At 41.7% G+C, this 15769-nt stretch overlaps 1 protein-coding gene across 6 annotated transcripts in view; it reads left to right on the top strand.

Annotated features, from left to right (window-relative positions):
* cep112 (centrosomal protein 112) overlaps positions 1 to 15769 on the top strand; it is a 320895-nt gene that overhangs the window by 86338 nt on the left and 218788 nt on the right. For all 6 annotated transcript variants that reach the window (XM_033044129.1, XM_033044127.1, XM_033044128.1 and 3 more), the window contains 2 exons: positions 7495 to 7542; positions 8418 to 8495. In XM_033044129.1, coding sequence (XP_032900020.1) covers positions 7495 to 7542; positions 8418 to 8495 — 126 coding nt within the window. The remainder of the gene's footprint in view (positions 1 to 7494; positions 7543 to 8417; positions 8496 to 15769) is intronic.

The raw sequence follows: 15769 nt of genomic DNA, 5'->3' as shown, positions 1-15769 counted from the left end.
ATGTAGTATAAATTTGGCAGTGATTAATTATATTTCACTTCATAGCCCCCTTTTGTCGTCTTCATAGCTTACTTGTACCTGTCTTTGTGTCATGAACCATATGTTGAGCGTCCTATCCAAGTCAGTTATGTAAATTGTTTGAAGTTGAGACACTGATCCCTGAGGCATAACACTTGTATCGTGTGAACCAGAAAAGACCCGTTTGTGTCTTTTCTTGTACAATCATCCTTCAATCCACAACAATATATTTTTGAGCTTTTTATGATCTTTTATTATACCATGGGCTTTATTTATCCATTGTTGGTGTGCCAGAGAAGCACTTTTTTAAATGTATTAATGAATTCCCTGTTTTTGAGCTTGTGTCAAGGTTTACAGCAGACCTTTGTGTCGCCACGTACAATCCTTGCCATTTGTATATTGTACAAACTCCTATTCCAAATCCATTTGGTGGATACTTAAGATCTGCTTGGTTGTTAACATGTTCATGTGCATTTTTGCTCTGAACCTCAATGTTTTTAAAAATGCCAGCAGGACCAGCAGTCTGAATAGTGTCCTAACCAGAATTGTCACCTGTCCATTCCTTCCACAGATGCTGCCTATCCCACTAAATTAATCCATCACTTTGTGTTTTAAATGAGAACAGCATTCCCAGCTTGATTTGAATGCGGTTCAAAATATGAATCCACTCCTCTTCCTGTAATATCAGGGATTATTGAAACAGGTTTACCAAGAGCTTATTTTAACATTGAGGAATGGCAAACTGCTATTATTTATTCCAGTCCTAACACATTTGTGAATTATGCAGGCTCACTCATTTATGGTCCGTAGTTAAACTCTGAGCATCTTCATGATGGATTTTCGTTTGGATAGCATTGATACCAAGATTTCATTGGTGCATAAAATGAAATTGTGTACTTCTCTGACTTTTTCGTCAGTCTCCAATAATTTTCAGGCTTAGACATGTTTCTTAGGTTAAAGTACTATTCACATATTATTGAATACTTTCTAACTTGAAGGTGTGATGAGACTTGATTAATGTGCACAGGCTTGAAATTTAATTAGTAAAGTGCTGTTATTTAATAACTAAATTATTTGACATCTCCATAGGGTCATAATTGAGAGTCTCGACACCCTTGTCATTCATTGTTCAGGTAACAAGGTGTAAGAAACAGAAAAACAAGGTGCCGTTAAAGTGTAATATTTATAATTATCCTTAGGTGATAATATAACACGCAGTTGGAGTGGGACCTGCTGAACATCTTAATGTTATTTGGAAATGGTGTATTAGAGTACATAGTTCATTACTGATCTCTGCAGGAGTTCCTGGAGGTAGGATAATGCCCAAGGACTAACCTTAATCTCATTGCTTTAATTATAAGGCCAGAAGTAGGGACGTTGGCTGATTGCACAACGTTTGGATTTATTCAGGATTCCTCAGCTATTGAAGCCGCCCATGGCCAAAGTCTGATCAAGTTTCAAAAGGAGATCAGGTGTGGCTGTGTTCCTTCTATCACCCTGGTCATTGGCTTTTCTCTCTTTTACCTACTAGAAGATAACAGGATTGAATGTCTGGACATCCAAGTTCTTCCTCGCTGCTGTTGGTCTCCTGAACCAATCACTTCTTTCACCACACAGCATGTAGTCTTCAAGTCAAGAGAGCTTAATCTTCATGTGCACTGGAAATGGGACAATAAAATTCTTACTGGCTGCAGCTTTGTACACACATGAACACAGCAACACAATAAATAAATAAATAAATATCCAATACAACATAGAATAATACACTACTGATGCACAATGCTTGTGCAAGATGTTGGTGAGGCCATAAGTGAAGTATCGTGTTTAGTTTTGGTCACGCTGCTATAGGAAAGATACATTAATCTAGAAACGGTGCAGAGAAGATTCATGAGGATGTTGACATGACTTGAGGGCCTGAACCACAGGGAGAGTTTGGGCAGGCTTGGACTTTATTCCTTGGAGCTAAAGAGACTGAGGAATTATCTTACAGAGGTGTGTAGAGTCTCGAGGGGAATATATATGGTGAATGTACTGTCTTTTTCCCCCAGCGTTGGGGAATCAAGAATCAGAGGGCTTAGGTTTAAGGTGTAAGGGGAAAGATTTAATTGGAACATGAGGGACGACATTTTCACAAGGGCAACAAACGCATGGGAAGACCACCGTCTGCAAGTTGCTCTACAAACTACTCACCATTCTAACTGAAATATTTGGCTTCAATATCACTGGGTCAATATCCTGTGAATTCTCTCTTGATAGCATTGTGGGTATACTCGCTTCTCAAGAAATGCGGAAGGGAGCACACCACCACCTTCTCATTTGTAGCTTGAAGGTTCAATGCTGGTTCAGTGAAGCCCATATCCCTTGAATGAATTTTAAAATCATATTTGTGCAAAAGTACTTTATATTTGAAATGCTCAGCTCAGAATGACCTGATCCTTCAGAATTGTGACAATTTGCAGCTAGCCTTTGAAAATCATTTTTAAGAATTAAGCTAATAAAATGTTTGATCAAAATCTTTTAAAAGATCATTTTCTGGAAAAGATTTGAATTGATACTTGAGATTTCACTGACACAAAATTAATTCATGAATTAAGACCCAACCAAATCCAATTGTTTCTTGGATCAAAAACTTATTTTTGCATGTTGAGTGTGGTGTCAAGAAGATCGAGAGAGTTTAATTATCATATGTACCGGCAATGAACAATGCTTGCTGCAGCTAAACAGGCACGTTAATGCAGTAACACAGATAAATATATAATACTCAATGATACAATAAATGAACATCCGGTGAATTAGTAAATCAGTGGTCACTTTTCCTGTACATAACATACATTTGTTCTTGGATATTTTGGCTGAGGTATTTGTAGCTAGGACATGTTGACTGAAAACGTGCAATAAAATGAGAATGATGCCTGGAATGGGAAGGATATATTTTCAGGTAGTTTTGGGCAGAAGGGTGGACTTGTATTCCCTGCAGTTTTGAAGAGTGAGACTTTACTTGAGACTTTAGAGATGCAGCGTGGAAACAGGCCATTTGGCCCACTACCTCTGCGCCGACCAGCGAATATCCTGTACACTAGCACTAACCTACACTAGTGTAGGGGACAATTTACAATTTTACTAAAGCCAATTAACCTACAAACCTCTATGTCTTAGTGTGGGAGGAAACCGGAGCACCCAGAGAAAACCCACATGATCACAGGGAGAACGTACAAACTGCGTACAGACAGAACCTGGGTCTCTGGTGCTGTAAGGCAGCTAACCTAGTACTGCACCACTATGCCATCTTGATTGATACATGCAGTATTCTGAAGAGTGGAAAGGATGGACGCAGAAAGTACATTTCTGTTTGTCAGAGAATCTAGAATTAGGCCACTGCTTAAATATAATGTGTTTCCTATTTAATACAGAAATGACGAGAATCTTCTTTTCAGAGGATCGTGATGCTTTGGAATATTATTCTGCAAGGGCCGATTGAAGCAGAGTCTGAAATTTTTTAAGACAGAAGTAGATATACTCTTTTCAATCAAGGGAGTGAAAGATCATTGTGGATAGGCAGTATGTGATATTGAGATTGTAATCACATCAGCTAATTAGCTATAATCAGCTAAAACATTTCTATAAGGTGGTGGTCAGGCTGCATTTAGAGTATTGTGTCCAATTTTGGGCACCATATCTGAGGAAGGATGTGCTAGCTCTGGGGAGGGTCCAAATGAGATTTACAAGAATGTGCGTTATCATATGATGAGCGTATGACAGCACTGGGCCTTTACTCGCTGGAGTTTGGAAGGATGAGGTGGGACCTCATTGAAACTTATCGAATAGTGAAAGGCTTGAATAGAGTCGATGTGGAGAGGATGCTTCCACTAGTGTGGGAGAGTCTAGGACTAGAGGTCATAGCCTCAGAATTAAAGGACGTTCCTTTAAGAGGGAGATGAGGAATTTTTTTAGTCAGAGGGTGGTGAATCTGTGGAATCATTCGCCACAGAATGCTGTGGAGGCCAAGTCAATGGATATTTTTATGGCAGAAATAGATTCTTGATTAGTACAGGTGCCAGGGGTTATGGGGAGAAGGCAGGAGAATGGGGTTAGGAGGGAGAGATAGATCAGCCATGATTGAATGTTGGAGTAGACTTGATGAGCCAAATGGCCAAATTCTGCTCCTATCACTTATGATCTTAGCTATGATCTTATTAAATGGCAGAGCAGGTTCGAGCAATTGTGTGGCCTATTCCAGCATATAATTCACATGTTTATAGCAAATGGCTCCATTGGTGTTGATTACCTTCAGTTACCACACTTGAGAATATGCTATGAATGTGTGGGCCCAGACAGCCATGGATGGCACTATTGTGTTCAAACAATATTGGTTCAGGAACATTTCAGGAAGACTTTATTGGAATACTCCTTAGTTTAATACAAATTCTCAGTATAAATTAGAAGCATTCTTGCTCAATTAATTTAATACAGGGAATGGTGAGGTGTTTCATTTTGGGAAGTCACACATGGGCAGGACCTACACAGTGAATAGTTAACTTCTGGGGAGTGTTATAGAGCAGAGGGCTCTAGGAATGCTGATGAATGATTCCTTGAAGTTGGAGTTGCAGGTTGATAGGGTGGTCAAGAAGGCTTTTGGCACATTGGCCTTCATCAGGCAGAGTATTGTACAGAAGTTGGGAGGTCATGCAATAGTTATATAAGACGTTGGAGAGGCCGCATTAAGAGTATTGTGTTCAGTTCTGGACACCATGTTATAGGAAAGATATTGTCAAGCTGGAAAGGGTACAGAGAAGATTTACAAGGATGTTGTCAGAACTAGAGGGTCTGAGCTATAGGGAGAGGTTTAGTAGGCTGGGACTCTATGACTTGGAGCGCTGGAGGATGAGGGGTGATCTTATAGAGGTGTATAAAAGGAATAGATCAGGTAGGTGCACAGAATCTCTTGCCCAGAGTAGGTGGGCAAAGTAGGACATAGGCTTAAGGTGAAGGGGAAAAGATTTAATAGGAATCTGAGGGATATTTTTTTCACACAAAGGGTGCTGGATGTATGGAACAAGCTGACAGAGGAGGTAGTTGAGGCAGGGACTATCTCAACTTTTAAGCAACAGTTAGAGAGGTACATGGATAGGACAGGTTTGGCGGGATATGGGCAAATGCGGACAGGTGGGACTAGTGTAGCTGGGACATGTTGAACGGTGTAGGCGTTGGACCAAAGGGCCTGTTTCCGCGCTGTATCACTGTATGACTATTAAGTGTCGTAGATAAAGACAACTTCCTTGATAAAAAGCAGTATATGAGCTCTGACCAGACAGCCAACTGAACCTATCCGTAGTTAGTCACTATCTGTGATTGCTAGCATCCACGACATTAGTTTACTTCAGCCAAAGTAGGATAAATGAGCAGCCTGACAAAAAACAGCTGGTGGGAGATAGAGAACTTAACCTCTCCTTCAATGTCAACAAGACAAAGTTATCAACTTCAGGAGGCTGGTGGAGTACAAGCCAATTGGCATCAATGGTGCTGAAGTGGAAATGGTTGAGAGTTTTAAGTTCCTTGGAGTTAATACTGCCAACGACCAACCGCATTGATACAACAACCATGAAAGGACACCAACGTCTCGACTTACTTAGTCGACTGAGGAAATTCAGCATGTCTCCAATGACTCTTACAAACTTTGAAAGATGCACCATTGAAAACATACGGTCGGGTTGTATCACAGCTTAGTTCGGGAACAGCTCTGGCAAGACTGCAAAATATTGCACAGAGTTGTGAATGTAGCCCAGTCCATCACACACCTGACTCCTCACCATCAACTCCATTTACAGTTCACACAGCTTCGGAAAGGCAACCAATATAATCAAAGAGGTCCCAACTTGGTCATTTTCCCTTCTCCTTGCTCCTGTTGGGCAAAAGGTACAGAAGCATGAAAGTGCGCACCACCAGGCTTGGGAACAGCTTCCTCTCCAGTGTTAGGCTTCTGAATTGTCCTTCCATAAGATAGGGTGCCGTCTGAATCACCTCTACCCATTGCAGATATTGAATTCTGTCCCTGGATTGATGAGCTACAATGTTGAGGACTACTGTATATTCTGCACTCTGTATCTTCCCCTTTGCTTTACCTGAGTTTGACTTGATTGTATTTATATATAGTATTATCTGATCTTATTTAATAGCAGGCAAAACTAAGCTTTTCACTGTACCTCAGTATATGTGAAATAATAAATCTAGGCCAAAACTAAAGAACCGGGGTGTGGTTGGGGCTGGGTTTGAAGTGAGTCATGTTTCTGAGGACTTCTCTAATTTCAGGTAGTACTTACTGTCTCCTCCCCTTCTCAGCTCTCCCTCTAGCCCTCTGGCTCCTCCTCTTCCTTTCTTCTTCCCGCCACCCCACCCTCACATCAGTCTGAAGAAGAGTTTTGGCCCGAAACGTTGCCTATTTCCTTCGGTCCATAGATGCTGCCTCTCCTGCTGAGTTTCTCCAGCATTTTTGTCTACCTTCATGTTTTCAAGTTGAGTTTGCTTTCTCTTATTCTAAATGTGGAGTTGGTGGTGGCTGGTAAGATTGTCAATACATTTGTCAACCATTGACTGTTTTATTACAGGAAGGTTGAGTCAAGTTTGTTTATGGAAAAGAAGCACAATTTGGATTTATTACTTTATGCATTTCGCAACCTCAATAGCCATATACATTATCATTGGTCTATCATAAAAAACATGTAGTAAATTATAACAACAATCGAGGGGCATTCAGCCAGACAAGTTCACAGATAGGGAATAGAGGGATACAGACCATGTGCAGACAGTCTGAAGAAGTCTCGACCCGAAACGTCACCGATTCCTTCACTGCTTCACCCGCTGAGCTTCTCCAGCAATTTTGTCTGCCTTCGATTTTTCCAGCATCAGCAGTTCTTTCTTAAACATGTGCAGACATTTGATATCAGATTGGCATCATGGTCAGGACAAAGGTGGTGGGCTGAACAGACTGTTCCTTAGCTGTACTGTTCTACGTTCTATAGAACAAACAGACCTGAGATTATTGGCTATTTTAATTTTCCATTAATACCATATTTGCATTATGGCAATGGCTTTTATATCAATGGTTTAGACCAGTGAACAAAGACACCACCCGAAATAGCACTAGGCTGGGAAGCCAAAACATTATGCGATTACTATTACTTGAGTTTAAATATTTGCTGTGTTGGCCTTGAAATATGGACCAATAAAAGAACCAGTTAAATCTCACCTCTTTTTGTTTAGGAAGTGAAGATTTTATTATCTTGTTTTGGGATTGGGTAGGATTTGAGTAATAATCTCAATATGGGCAAATACTCCAAAATCAATTACGACTGGTTAGAAACAAATTGCACTGTCGGCAAGCTTTGCCTTGAAGTTGGTTGACAGTGTGTTTCAGAGTTAAATGGGGAAAATGAGACCTCCACAATCAGTAACAATTTTGGCATTATTTTTGTTTTTCAGATTGAAAACCCCAGATATTTACGAGAAAAACCAATACCTTTGTCTCCGGTAGGTGTTTGATTCCCAAATGATCACGGCTCAGGAGATTGAGGAGACAAATACATAAAATTCCGATAATCCACCCTCTGACTATTCGCAAATACTGATGTGTTCGGCATCCGGCTCACCAAGTGAGGTTTGCCCGTGCTCCTGTTCAACTCAACAGGTTCATACTTTCTGTGTCTCCATTGCATTCACAAGGTCCTGGTTTACACATTCATTTTCCATTCACAGGGCTCTTAAATCCAGTGCTCCCTTTCCACTTAAGGGGATCTCTGTTTTCTTGCACACCTTCCACTCACTGCTTCCCACCTGTTTCCACTCACCTGGGACCTGGTTCCCACGCTCTCCACTCACATGGGACCCAGTTTCCACGCTCCCATTCTGCTCGCCTGGGACTTGGTCCCCATTTTCCCTCTCCACTCACCTGGGACCACCTGCGGTGCCCACGCTCTCTCTTCAATCACCTATCACTCAATTCCCACGCTCCTTTCCCACTCACCTGGGATCCGGTTACCAAGCTCCCTTTCCACTGGGACAAGATTTCCATGCTCCTTTCCCACTTACTGGTTCCTGTGTTCTCTTTCCAATCAGTAGCAACCAGCTTTCATGCTCCCTATAAACTCACCTGGTTCACTGGAAATGTTATAATAATACAGTATTGCGTCTATAAAAGTGTATTGGAATATTAATAGAAAGAACAGCTAGTGGTCCAGAGAGTCGACTAATCCGGCCCCACCAATGTCTTAAGGATGCCAGATTATTGGGGTTTTACGTACCTGAAATCTGCATTATGAAATTGAGAGTCACAAACGATTCCTCACCTTCCAATACCACGACCTTTTTCAATGAACTCAATATGTTGTTTTCTTATTTTTCTGTAGATTTTGCCTCAAGCAAACCTGGGAAATGTTAGCACATTCATCAGTGATCAGACTCAAGTTCGAATGCATGAAAAAGAGGTGAGAATGCATGTGTGCTTAATGTCTAATGTACCTTAAACAGCAGGACCTATTCATGTGATGATCAGCAATAGCAATTCCTCTTCTCCACCTTAAATATTGTTGCATTGTATGAAAATTTCTGCTGGTTCCAAAGTGCCATTTGCAGCTGAGTTGATTAGAAGAAGTTAATTTCAGACACACAGAATAGGAATAATTGGCATCACAAATGGTAACGTGTTTTGGTTTGAGTTTCCAACTTGACAGAATTGTTGTGTTCTGCTCAAAGAAAAATATTGCACTGCTCTTTTGGCCTACTGAATGCAGAACTTAACATCTGATCTATGACAGAAAGATCTTGCCACATATTGAAAGCCAATTGGGGCAATAGATATGGTGTCATAATTGGCCTTCTGGACTACAAGTGCCTTCTGGACTACAAGGGGAAGAATCAGTAGACAGAGGGAACTGCAGATGCTGCGATCTTGAGCAAAAATCACAAAGTGCTGGAATAACTCAGCGGGTCAGGCAGCATCTGTGGAGAACATGGATAAGCGATATTTTGGATCTTCAGGCTGGGTCCCAAAGTTCCATTCTGGGAAAGAATCAGCTTGGTCTTCCAAAGATCTTTTACCATCCAGCAAATGGATAAACGTTTTTAAGTGCAAGTTTATACTTGGGAATAATGTTCAGGCACCATAAATGTTCTACTTCTATTTGAAGCATTGTGCTTTTGTCCGATGTTTTAATGGACTGCAATGGAATTGAAACCTACCAACGTCATGAGAAAAGAAGATAAAAACAGACTCATGAGGATTGGAAAGTTCATGCATTAGTTGAATATTTTGGGAGTGTCATCTATTGTTTTGGTAACATCTGCAAGAAGAATTGGTCAATGTTACTAAATTGTAGAAAATAAATTACTGTGAGATGCTGTCTGGTAGTTACTAACTAATTCGGAATATTATGGTGATGTGATTAATTTGTCCTTCTCTCCTTCATGTTTCAATGTTTATCATTGATTTGTGTTTAATAATGAAATTATTCAATAAGGTGCTGCTCGGAAGGTGTTGGAGGTGTGTTTCAATGTATCAGTGCAGAATTCTGATAACTGGTCAAGTTCAATGTTTAAACACATCTGGGCAGGTACATGGACAGGAAAGGTTTAGAGGGATGTTGGCTGAATGCAGGCAGGTGGGACTAGTTGAGTTAAGCATCTTGGTTGACAGGGACAAGTTCGACCAAGGGGTCTGTTTCCGTGCGGGATAAATCTCTGATTCTATGCTATTGGCTGTTACATATTTTAAACTGGAATCAGGTTGCAGCGAGCAGGGTGTCAGAGGGCATGCAGAAAATGAGAAAGGCTCCACATCATAGTTGCTGTTGTCCCACCTCCTGTCACCATGATACTCTGCTCCCTTTGATCAAGTGCTTATGGATCCCAGGGTTGCTTCTGTTTTCCATACCCAGACCTGCGTCATGTGGAGAATGTCACAGTGCTTGTTTGTACTCTGTATACAAGCAGTGCCATCCACTAGCGTACTGTAGGTGCTGTTGTTTTCAATGGATAAACCCAGTCTTGTGTATATACAGCTCCTGCGTGCTTAGGTATCGTCTGATGAATGGAACCTTAATATTTCAGTGCAAAAATTAAAGATGAAAGTTTGTTAATAGTTAGAATCGGTTTGTTAATAGATCTGAAGAAGGATCCCGACCCAAATCATCACATCCATGCTCTCCAGAGATGCTGCCTGAGCCGCTGAGTTACTCCAGCACATTGTGTCCTTACTTGTTACATTCTATAATCTAGCATGAATTATGTTGTAAAAAGCAATTGCTGTAATGTAGGGAAGCCAAGGGGGACATTTGTGATCCTATGACTCTCAGTAAATACAGGACCTTGCATTATTTGGAGTGTGTTTCATAGCACCAGCACATTGATTCATAGAATGATACAGTGTGGAAACAGGCCCTTTGGCCCAAATCGCCCACACTGGCCTGCACTTGGTCCATATCCCCCCAAACCTAACTTATCCATGTACCTGTCTAACTGTTTCTTAAACGATGGGATAGTCCTAGCCTCAACTATCTCCTCTGGCAGCTTGTTCCATACACCCACCAACCATTGTGTGAAAAAGTTACCCCTAGGATTCCTATTAAATCTTTTCCCCTTCACCTTGAACCTATGTCCCCTGGTCCTCAATTCCCCTACTCTGGGCAAAAGACTTTGTGCATCCACCCGATCTATTCCTCTCATGATTTATATACCTCTATAAGATCTCCCCTCATCCTCCTGCGCTCCATGGAATAGAGACCCAATCTACTCAACCTCTACATATAGCTCACACCCTTTAGTCCTGGCAACATCCCCTCATAAATCTTTTCTGAACCCTTTCAAGCTTGACAATATCTTTCCTACAACATGGTGCCCAGACCACAATATTCTAAATGCGGTCTCACCAACGTCTTATACAACTGCAACATGACCTCCCAACTTCTATATTCAATACTCTGACTGATAAAGGCCAAAGTGCCAAAAGCCTTTTTGACCACCTTATCTACCTGCGACTCGACCTTCAAGGAACCATGCACCTGTACTCCTAGATCCCTCTGCTCTACAACACTACCCAGAGGCCTTCCATTTATTGTGTATGTCCTGCCCTTGTTCGACGTCCCAAAATGCAACACCTCACACTTCTCTGCATTAAATTTCATCCACCATTCCTCTGCCCACCTGGCCGGTCGATCCAGATCCTCCTGCAATCGTTCTCAACCATCTTCACTATCTGCAAAACAACTAACTTTTGTATCATCAGCAAAGTTGCTAATCTTGCCCTGTATGTTCTCATCCAAATCATTGATGTAGATGACAAACAGTAACGGGCCCAGCACCGAACCCTGAGGCACACCACTAGTCACAGGCATCCAGTCTGAGAAGCAACCTTCCACCATTACCCTCTGCATGGAGCCAATTTGCTATCCATTAAGCTATCTCTCCTTGGATCCCATGCGATCTAACCATCCAGAGCAGCCCACCATGCGGAACCTTGTCGAACGCCTTGCTGAAGTCCATGTACACATCATCTACAGCTCTGCCATCATCAACCATTTTGGTCACGTTTTCAAAAAAATCAATCAGATTTGTGAGACATGACCTCCCACGTACAAAACCATGCTAACTATCCCTCATCAGCCCTTACCTGTTCAAATGCCTGTATATCCTATCCCTCAGAATACTCTCCAATAACTTACCAACTACAGATGTTAAGCTCATCAGCCTATAGTTCCCAGCATTTTCCCTGCAGCCCTTCTTGAAAAGAGGCACAGCATTTGCCACCCTCCAGTCTTCCGGCACCTCTCCTGTATTTAAGGACCACTCGTAAATTTCAACCAGAGCTCCAGCTATTTCCTGTCTAGTTTCCCACAATATCCTCGGATATTTCAGATCAGGCCCTGGAGATTTGTCTACCTTCAAAGACGACAATACCTTCAGTACTTCTTCAACAGTAACCCTGACTGCTCTCAAGGCACTTCCAGCGACTGCTCCAATTTCCTCCATCCTACTGTCTTTCTCCTCGGTAAATACAGAGGAGAAATACTGATTTAGGACCTTGCCCATCTCCTGTGGCTCCACACAGAGGTGACCGCTTTGATTCCTGAGAGGTCCCACTCTCTCTCTAGATGCCTTTTTCCCCCTTATGTATTTATAAAATATTTTGGGATTGTCCTTAATGCAACCCGCCAGAGCTATCTCCTGACCCTTTTTTGCCCTTCTGATTTCCTTTTTTAGTTTACTCCTTAGTTCCCGAAACTCCTCCAGGGATGCACTTGCTCCCAGCTGCCTATACCTGTCCCATGCATCCCATGTTTTTGACTAACGTCTCAATTTCCCTCGTCAGTCAAGCTTTCTTACGTTTGCCTGCTTTGCCCTTCGCTCTAACGAGGACGTACAAATCCTGAGCTTTCTCCAGTACACTTTTAAAAACATCCCACTTGGCCAATGTTCCTTTCCCCTCTAATAACCTGCTCCACTCAACTTGAGCGAGACCTTCTCTCACATCCTCAAAGTTGGCCTTACCCCAGTTGAGCATTTTAACACATGGACCCTCTCCGTCCCTATCCATAACTATCTTAAACCCAATCAAACTGTGGTCACTGGTCCCAAAAGACTCCTCCACAAACACTTCATTAACTTGCCCGTCCCAATTTCCCAATACTAGATCCAGCGTTACCCTCTCACGTGTGGAAGGTATAGTGAGTGATACCATAAATTTCAAAAGCAAAGCTCGGAATATATATAAACATGTGATATAATTCATCCAAGTTCAATGTTTGCAAGCTGTCACTGAGTTTTATTAAAGCTCTTTCTTTGAGTTGGTTTATGAAAACATCAGATTCACCGTTATATCAGGTAATGTTGGCAGTGGATTAATATAAAAAGTGCTGGATATACTAAATAGGTCAGGCAGAATTTGTGGCAGAAAATACAGTGATTATTTTAGATAGCTAGATGAAAGCAGCTTTATCTCTGCACATGTAGCTTGGCTTGCTGTGTGTTTTCACATTTTCTGATTATGTCTTGACTTTTTTTGAAATATTTTTGTTTTTATATCGCATGCTGTAGATAATGATGAAACAGGCTCGTTCCATCAATGTTTCTCTTTGCCAGCAGCTAAGACACGAGAACTTAGATGTATTTTCATAGTTTTATTGCTCTTGCCTTTTTTGTTGACAGAGGTCTCAGGGAGAGGTGAGTTTTTTAGCTTGCAAACAATGTATTTATTACAGTTATAATCTGCTGTGTATTGAGAGGCTGAATATTGAGTTTAGTGTCTAGTCTACTGATCACACTAATTACTCTGCTTTGCATGATGCTTAACCTCTCCAATATTGAAGTGATCGAATCCACCAAGGTGGGCCAAAGAATGTTCCATCACATTTCTGATTTGACTCTTATGTTTACTGAAGAGGTTTGAGAGAGGACTAGAGAAGGAGAGAAAGAGAGAGAGGGATAATACTATACATAAATACATAAATACAAGCAAGCCAAATTAAAGTACAATAGGTAGAGTGAAGGGAAAGATACAAAGTGCAGAATATCATTCTCAGCATTGAAGTCCAATGTCCGCTATGAGGTAGACTGCACCGTAACTTATTGAAGGACTATTCAGAAGACTGATATTGGAAGAGTAGAAAAAGGGGAAGAAGCAGTTTTCACCCAGAGAGTTGTGAATCTGTGGAATACTCTGCCACAGAGGGCAGTGGAGGCCAATTAACTGGATGTTTTCAAGAGAGAGTTAGATATAGCTCTTAGGAATCAAGGGATATGGGGAGAAAGTAGGAATGGGGTACTGATTTAGGATGATCAGCCATGTGCATATTGAATGGCGGTGCTGGCACGAATGGCCTACTCCCGCACCTATTTTCTATGTTTCCTGAAAACCTGATAACAGAGGGGAAGAAGCTATTCCACGGATAGAAATTCCTGGAGGGATATGGGCCAGGTGAAAGTTAGTGAGACTAGCCTGGTTAGGCAACTTGGTCAGCATGGACGAGTTGGGCCGAAGGTCCTGTTTCTGTGCGCTATAGCTCTTTGACTATAACTCTAAAGCAAACCTGGCAGATCAAGCTCTTTGTTATTGACAGTACTTCACCATATTCTGTAATCTGGTGACCTGGGCATATTGCGTACTCTACGATTCTCATCAGTTTAGGGGAGCCAGAAAATGAACGAACCTCAAGCCATATCCTTCAAATCAGTCGTCGCTGCACTCTATCCTGGTTACAGGAATGCTACGCACACTTTGAAAGTGATGAACTGTAACAATGATGTGCAACATGATCCTGACTGACCTTTGAGCAAAGCTGACCTTTAATGGTCAAAGAGATGGCTTTTAAGGAGCTTCTTAAGAAGGAAAAAGAGATTGGAGATTTAGGGATGGAATTCCCCAGGCAGTGAAAACAAATCTGTCAATGATGATGCAATTCGAGATTGCATAAGAGGTTACAATGAGTTGGATGATACTGAGTTGGATGATCAGCCATGATCATATTGAATGGCGGTGCAGGCTCGAAGGGCCGAATGGCCTACTCCTGCACCTATTTCCTATGATTCTATGAGTGGACATCAGAGATCTGGAATGGCAGTGGGCCCGGATGTGTTGTCAATAATTGAAACGCATGGACATGGAGGGATGAGTCCAAAGATGGGTCATCGTTTAATCCACTTGGAAATTAACACATGATGTACTGCAGAGATTAATGCTGGGGCTTTTATTGTATGCAATATGTGTAAATGAATTGTATGCTGTGCCACTGTGCTGCTTTGAGGCACTGTGTGATGCAAAGATAGTCTCCAGAAATCAAAAGGATTTTTGTCTCATCTACAAACTGCTGGTGTACACCCATGTCAGCTCTTCAAGTAACCGGCTGATGCTGTCTGTGCCAGCCTATTGTGAAAGGATGGCTCCAGGGAGACGTGGTCTACTTGCTGCAGAATGGCTAATGATTCTTTTGCTTTGATAACGGAAGTTGAATGGAGATACAAACTGGTCCGTGCTATCAGTGGGATTTTCCAACCGCCTATTATTCTGTTTGTTTAAGGTTTCATCACATCAAGGGGTGAATTGTGGGACAGCCAGTCAGTCACAGGGTCTCAAGGGTCATTGCCATTAGCTGCATGTTGCTTCTCTTTGTGCGTGGTCCAAAGAGGTTTCACGATAAAGTAAGAGCAGAAGCCTGAATACAGATGAGAATGGTCACAAGATGAGAAGGAAGCATATAAAAATGTGCTGAAATCTAGTATGATGCACATTAATTAGAAGATACTTTACAAGCTTCTCACACCTTGATTCTTCTTCTTGACATGTACATGAAACTTAAAACATTTTGTGCACCCTGTCATATTATTGTCAGATTAGAGTCATAATATCATAAAGTTGTACAGCATGGAATCAGAAACTATAACTAAGCCTACCATCATGCCTATATATACTCATCTCGCTTGCCTGCATTAATTATGGAATGCCCTGCTTATTCTCATAACTGTCCAGATGCCTATTAAATGTTTTAACTGTTCCTGCTTCGTCATCTCCGCTGGCAGTTCACTCCAGATACCAACTACTCCTTGTGTGAAAAATGTACCCCTCAGACACCTGTGATACCTCTCAGCTTCCTTCACTCCAGGGAAAACAGACCCAGCCTTCCAACTCACCCCTTTTAATCCAAGCCACATCTGTGTGAATCTTTTCTGCACCCTCTCACCCTTCCTGGGCTATTAGTGGGCCAGATTCAGG

The sequence above is a fragment of the Amblyraja radiata genome, chromosome 26, assembly GCF_010909765.2.
Source record: "Amblyraja radiata isolate CabotCenter1 chromosome 26, sAmbRad1.1.pri, whole genome shotgun sequence".
Classification (NCBI taxonomy): Eukaryota; Metazoa; Chordata; class Chondrichthyes; order Rajiformes; family Rajidae; genus Amblyraja; species Amblyraja radiata.
The sequence above is the reverse complement of the archived record's forward strand: the minus strand, read 5'-3'. Positions and strand labels throughout refer to the sequence as shown.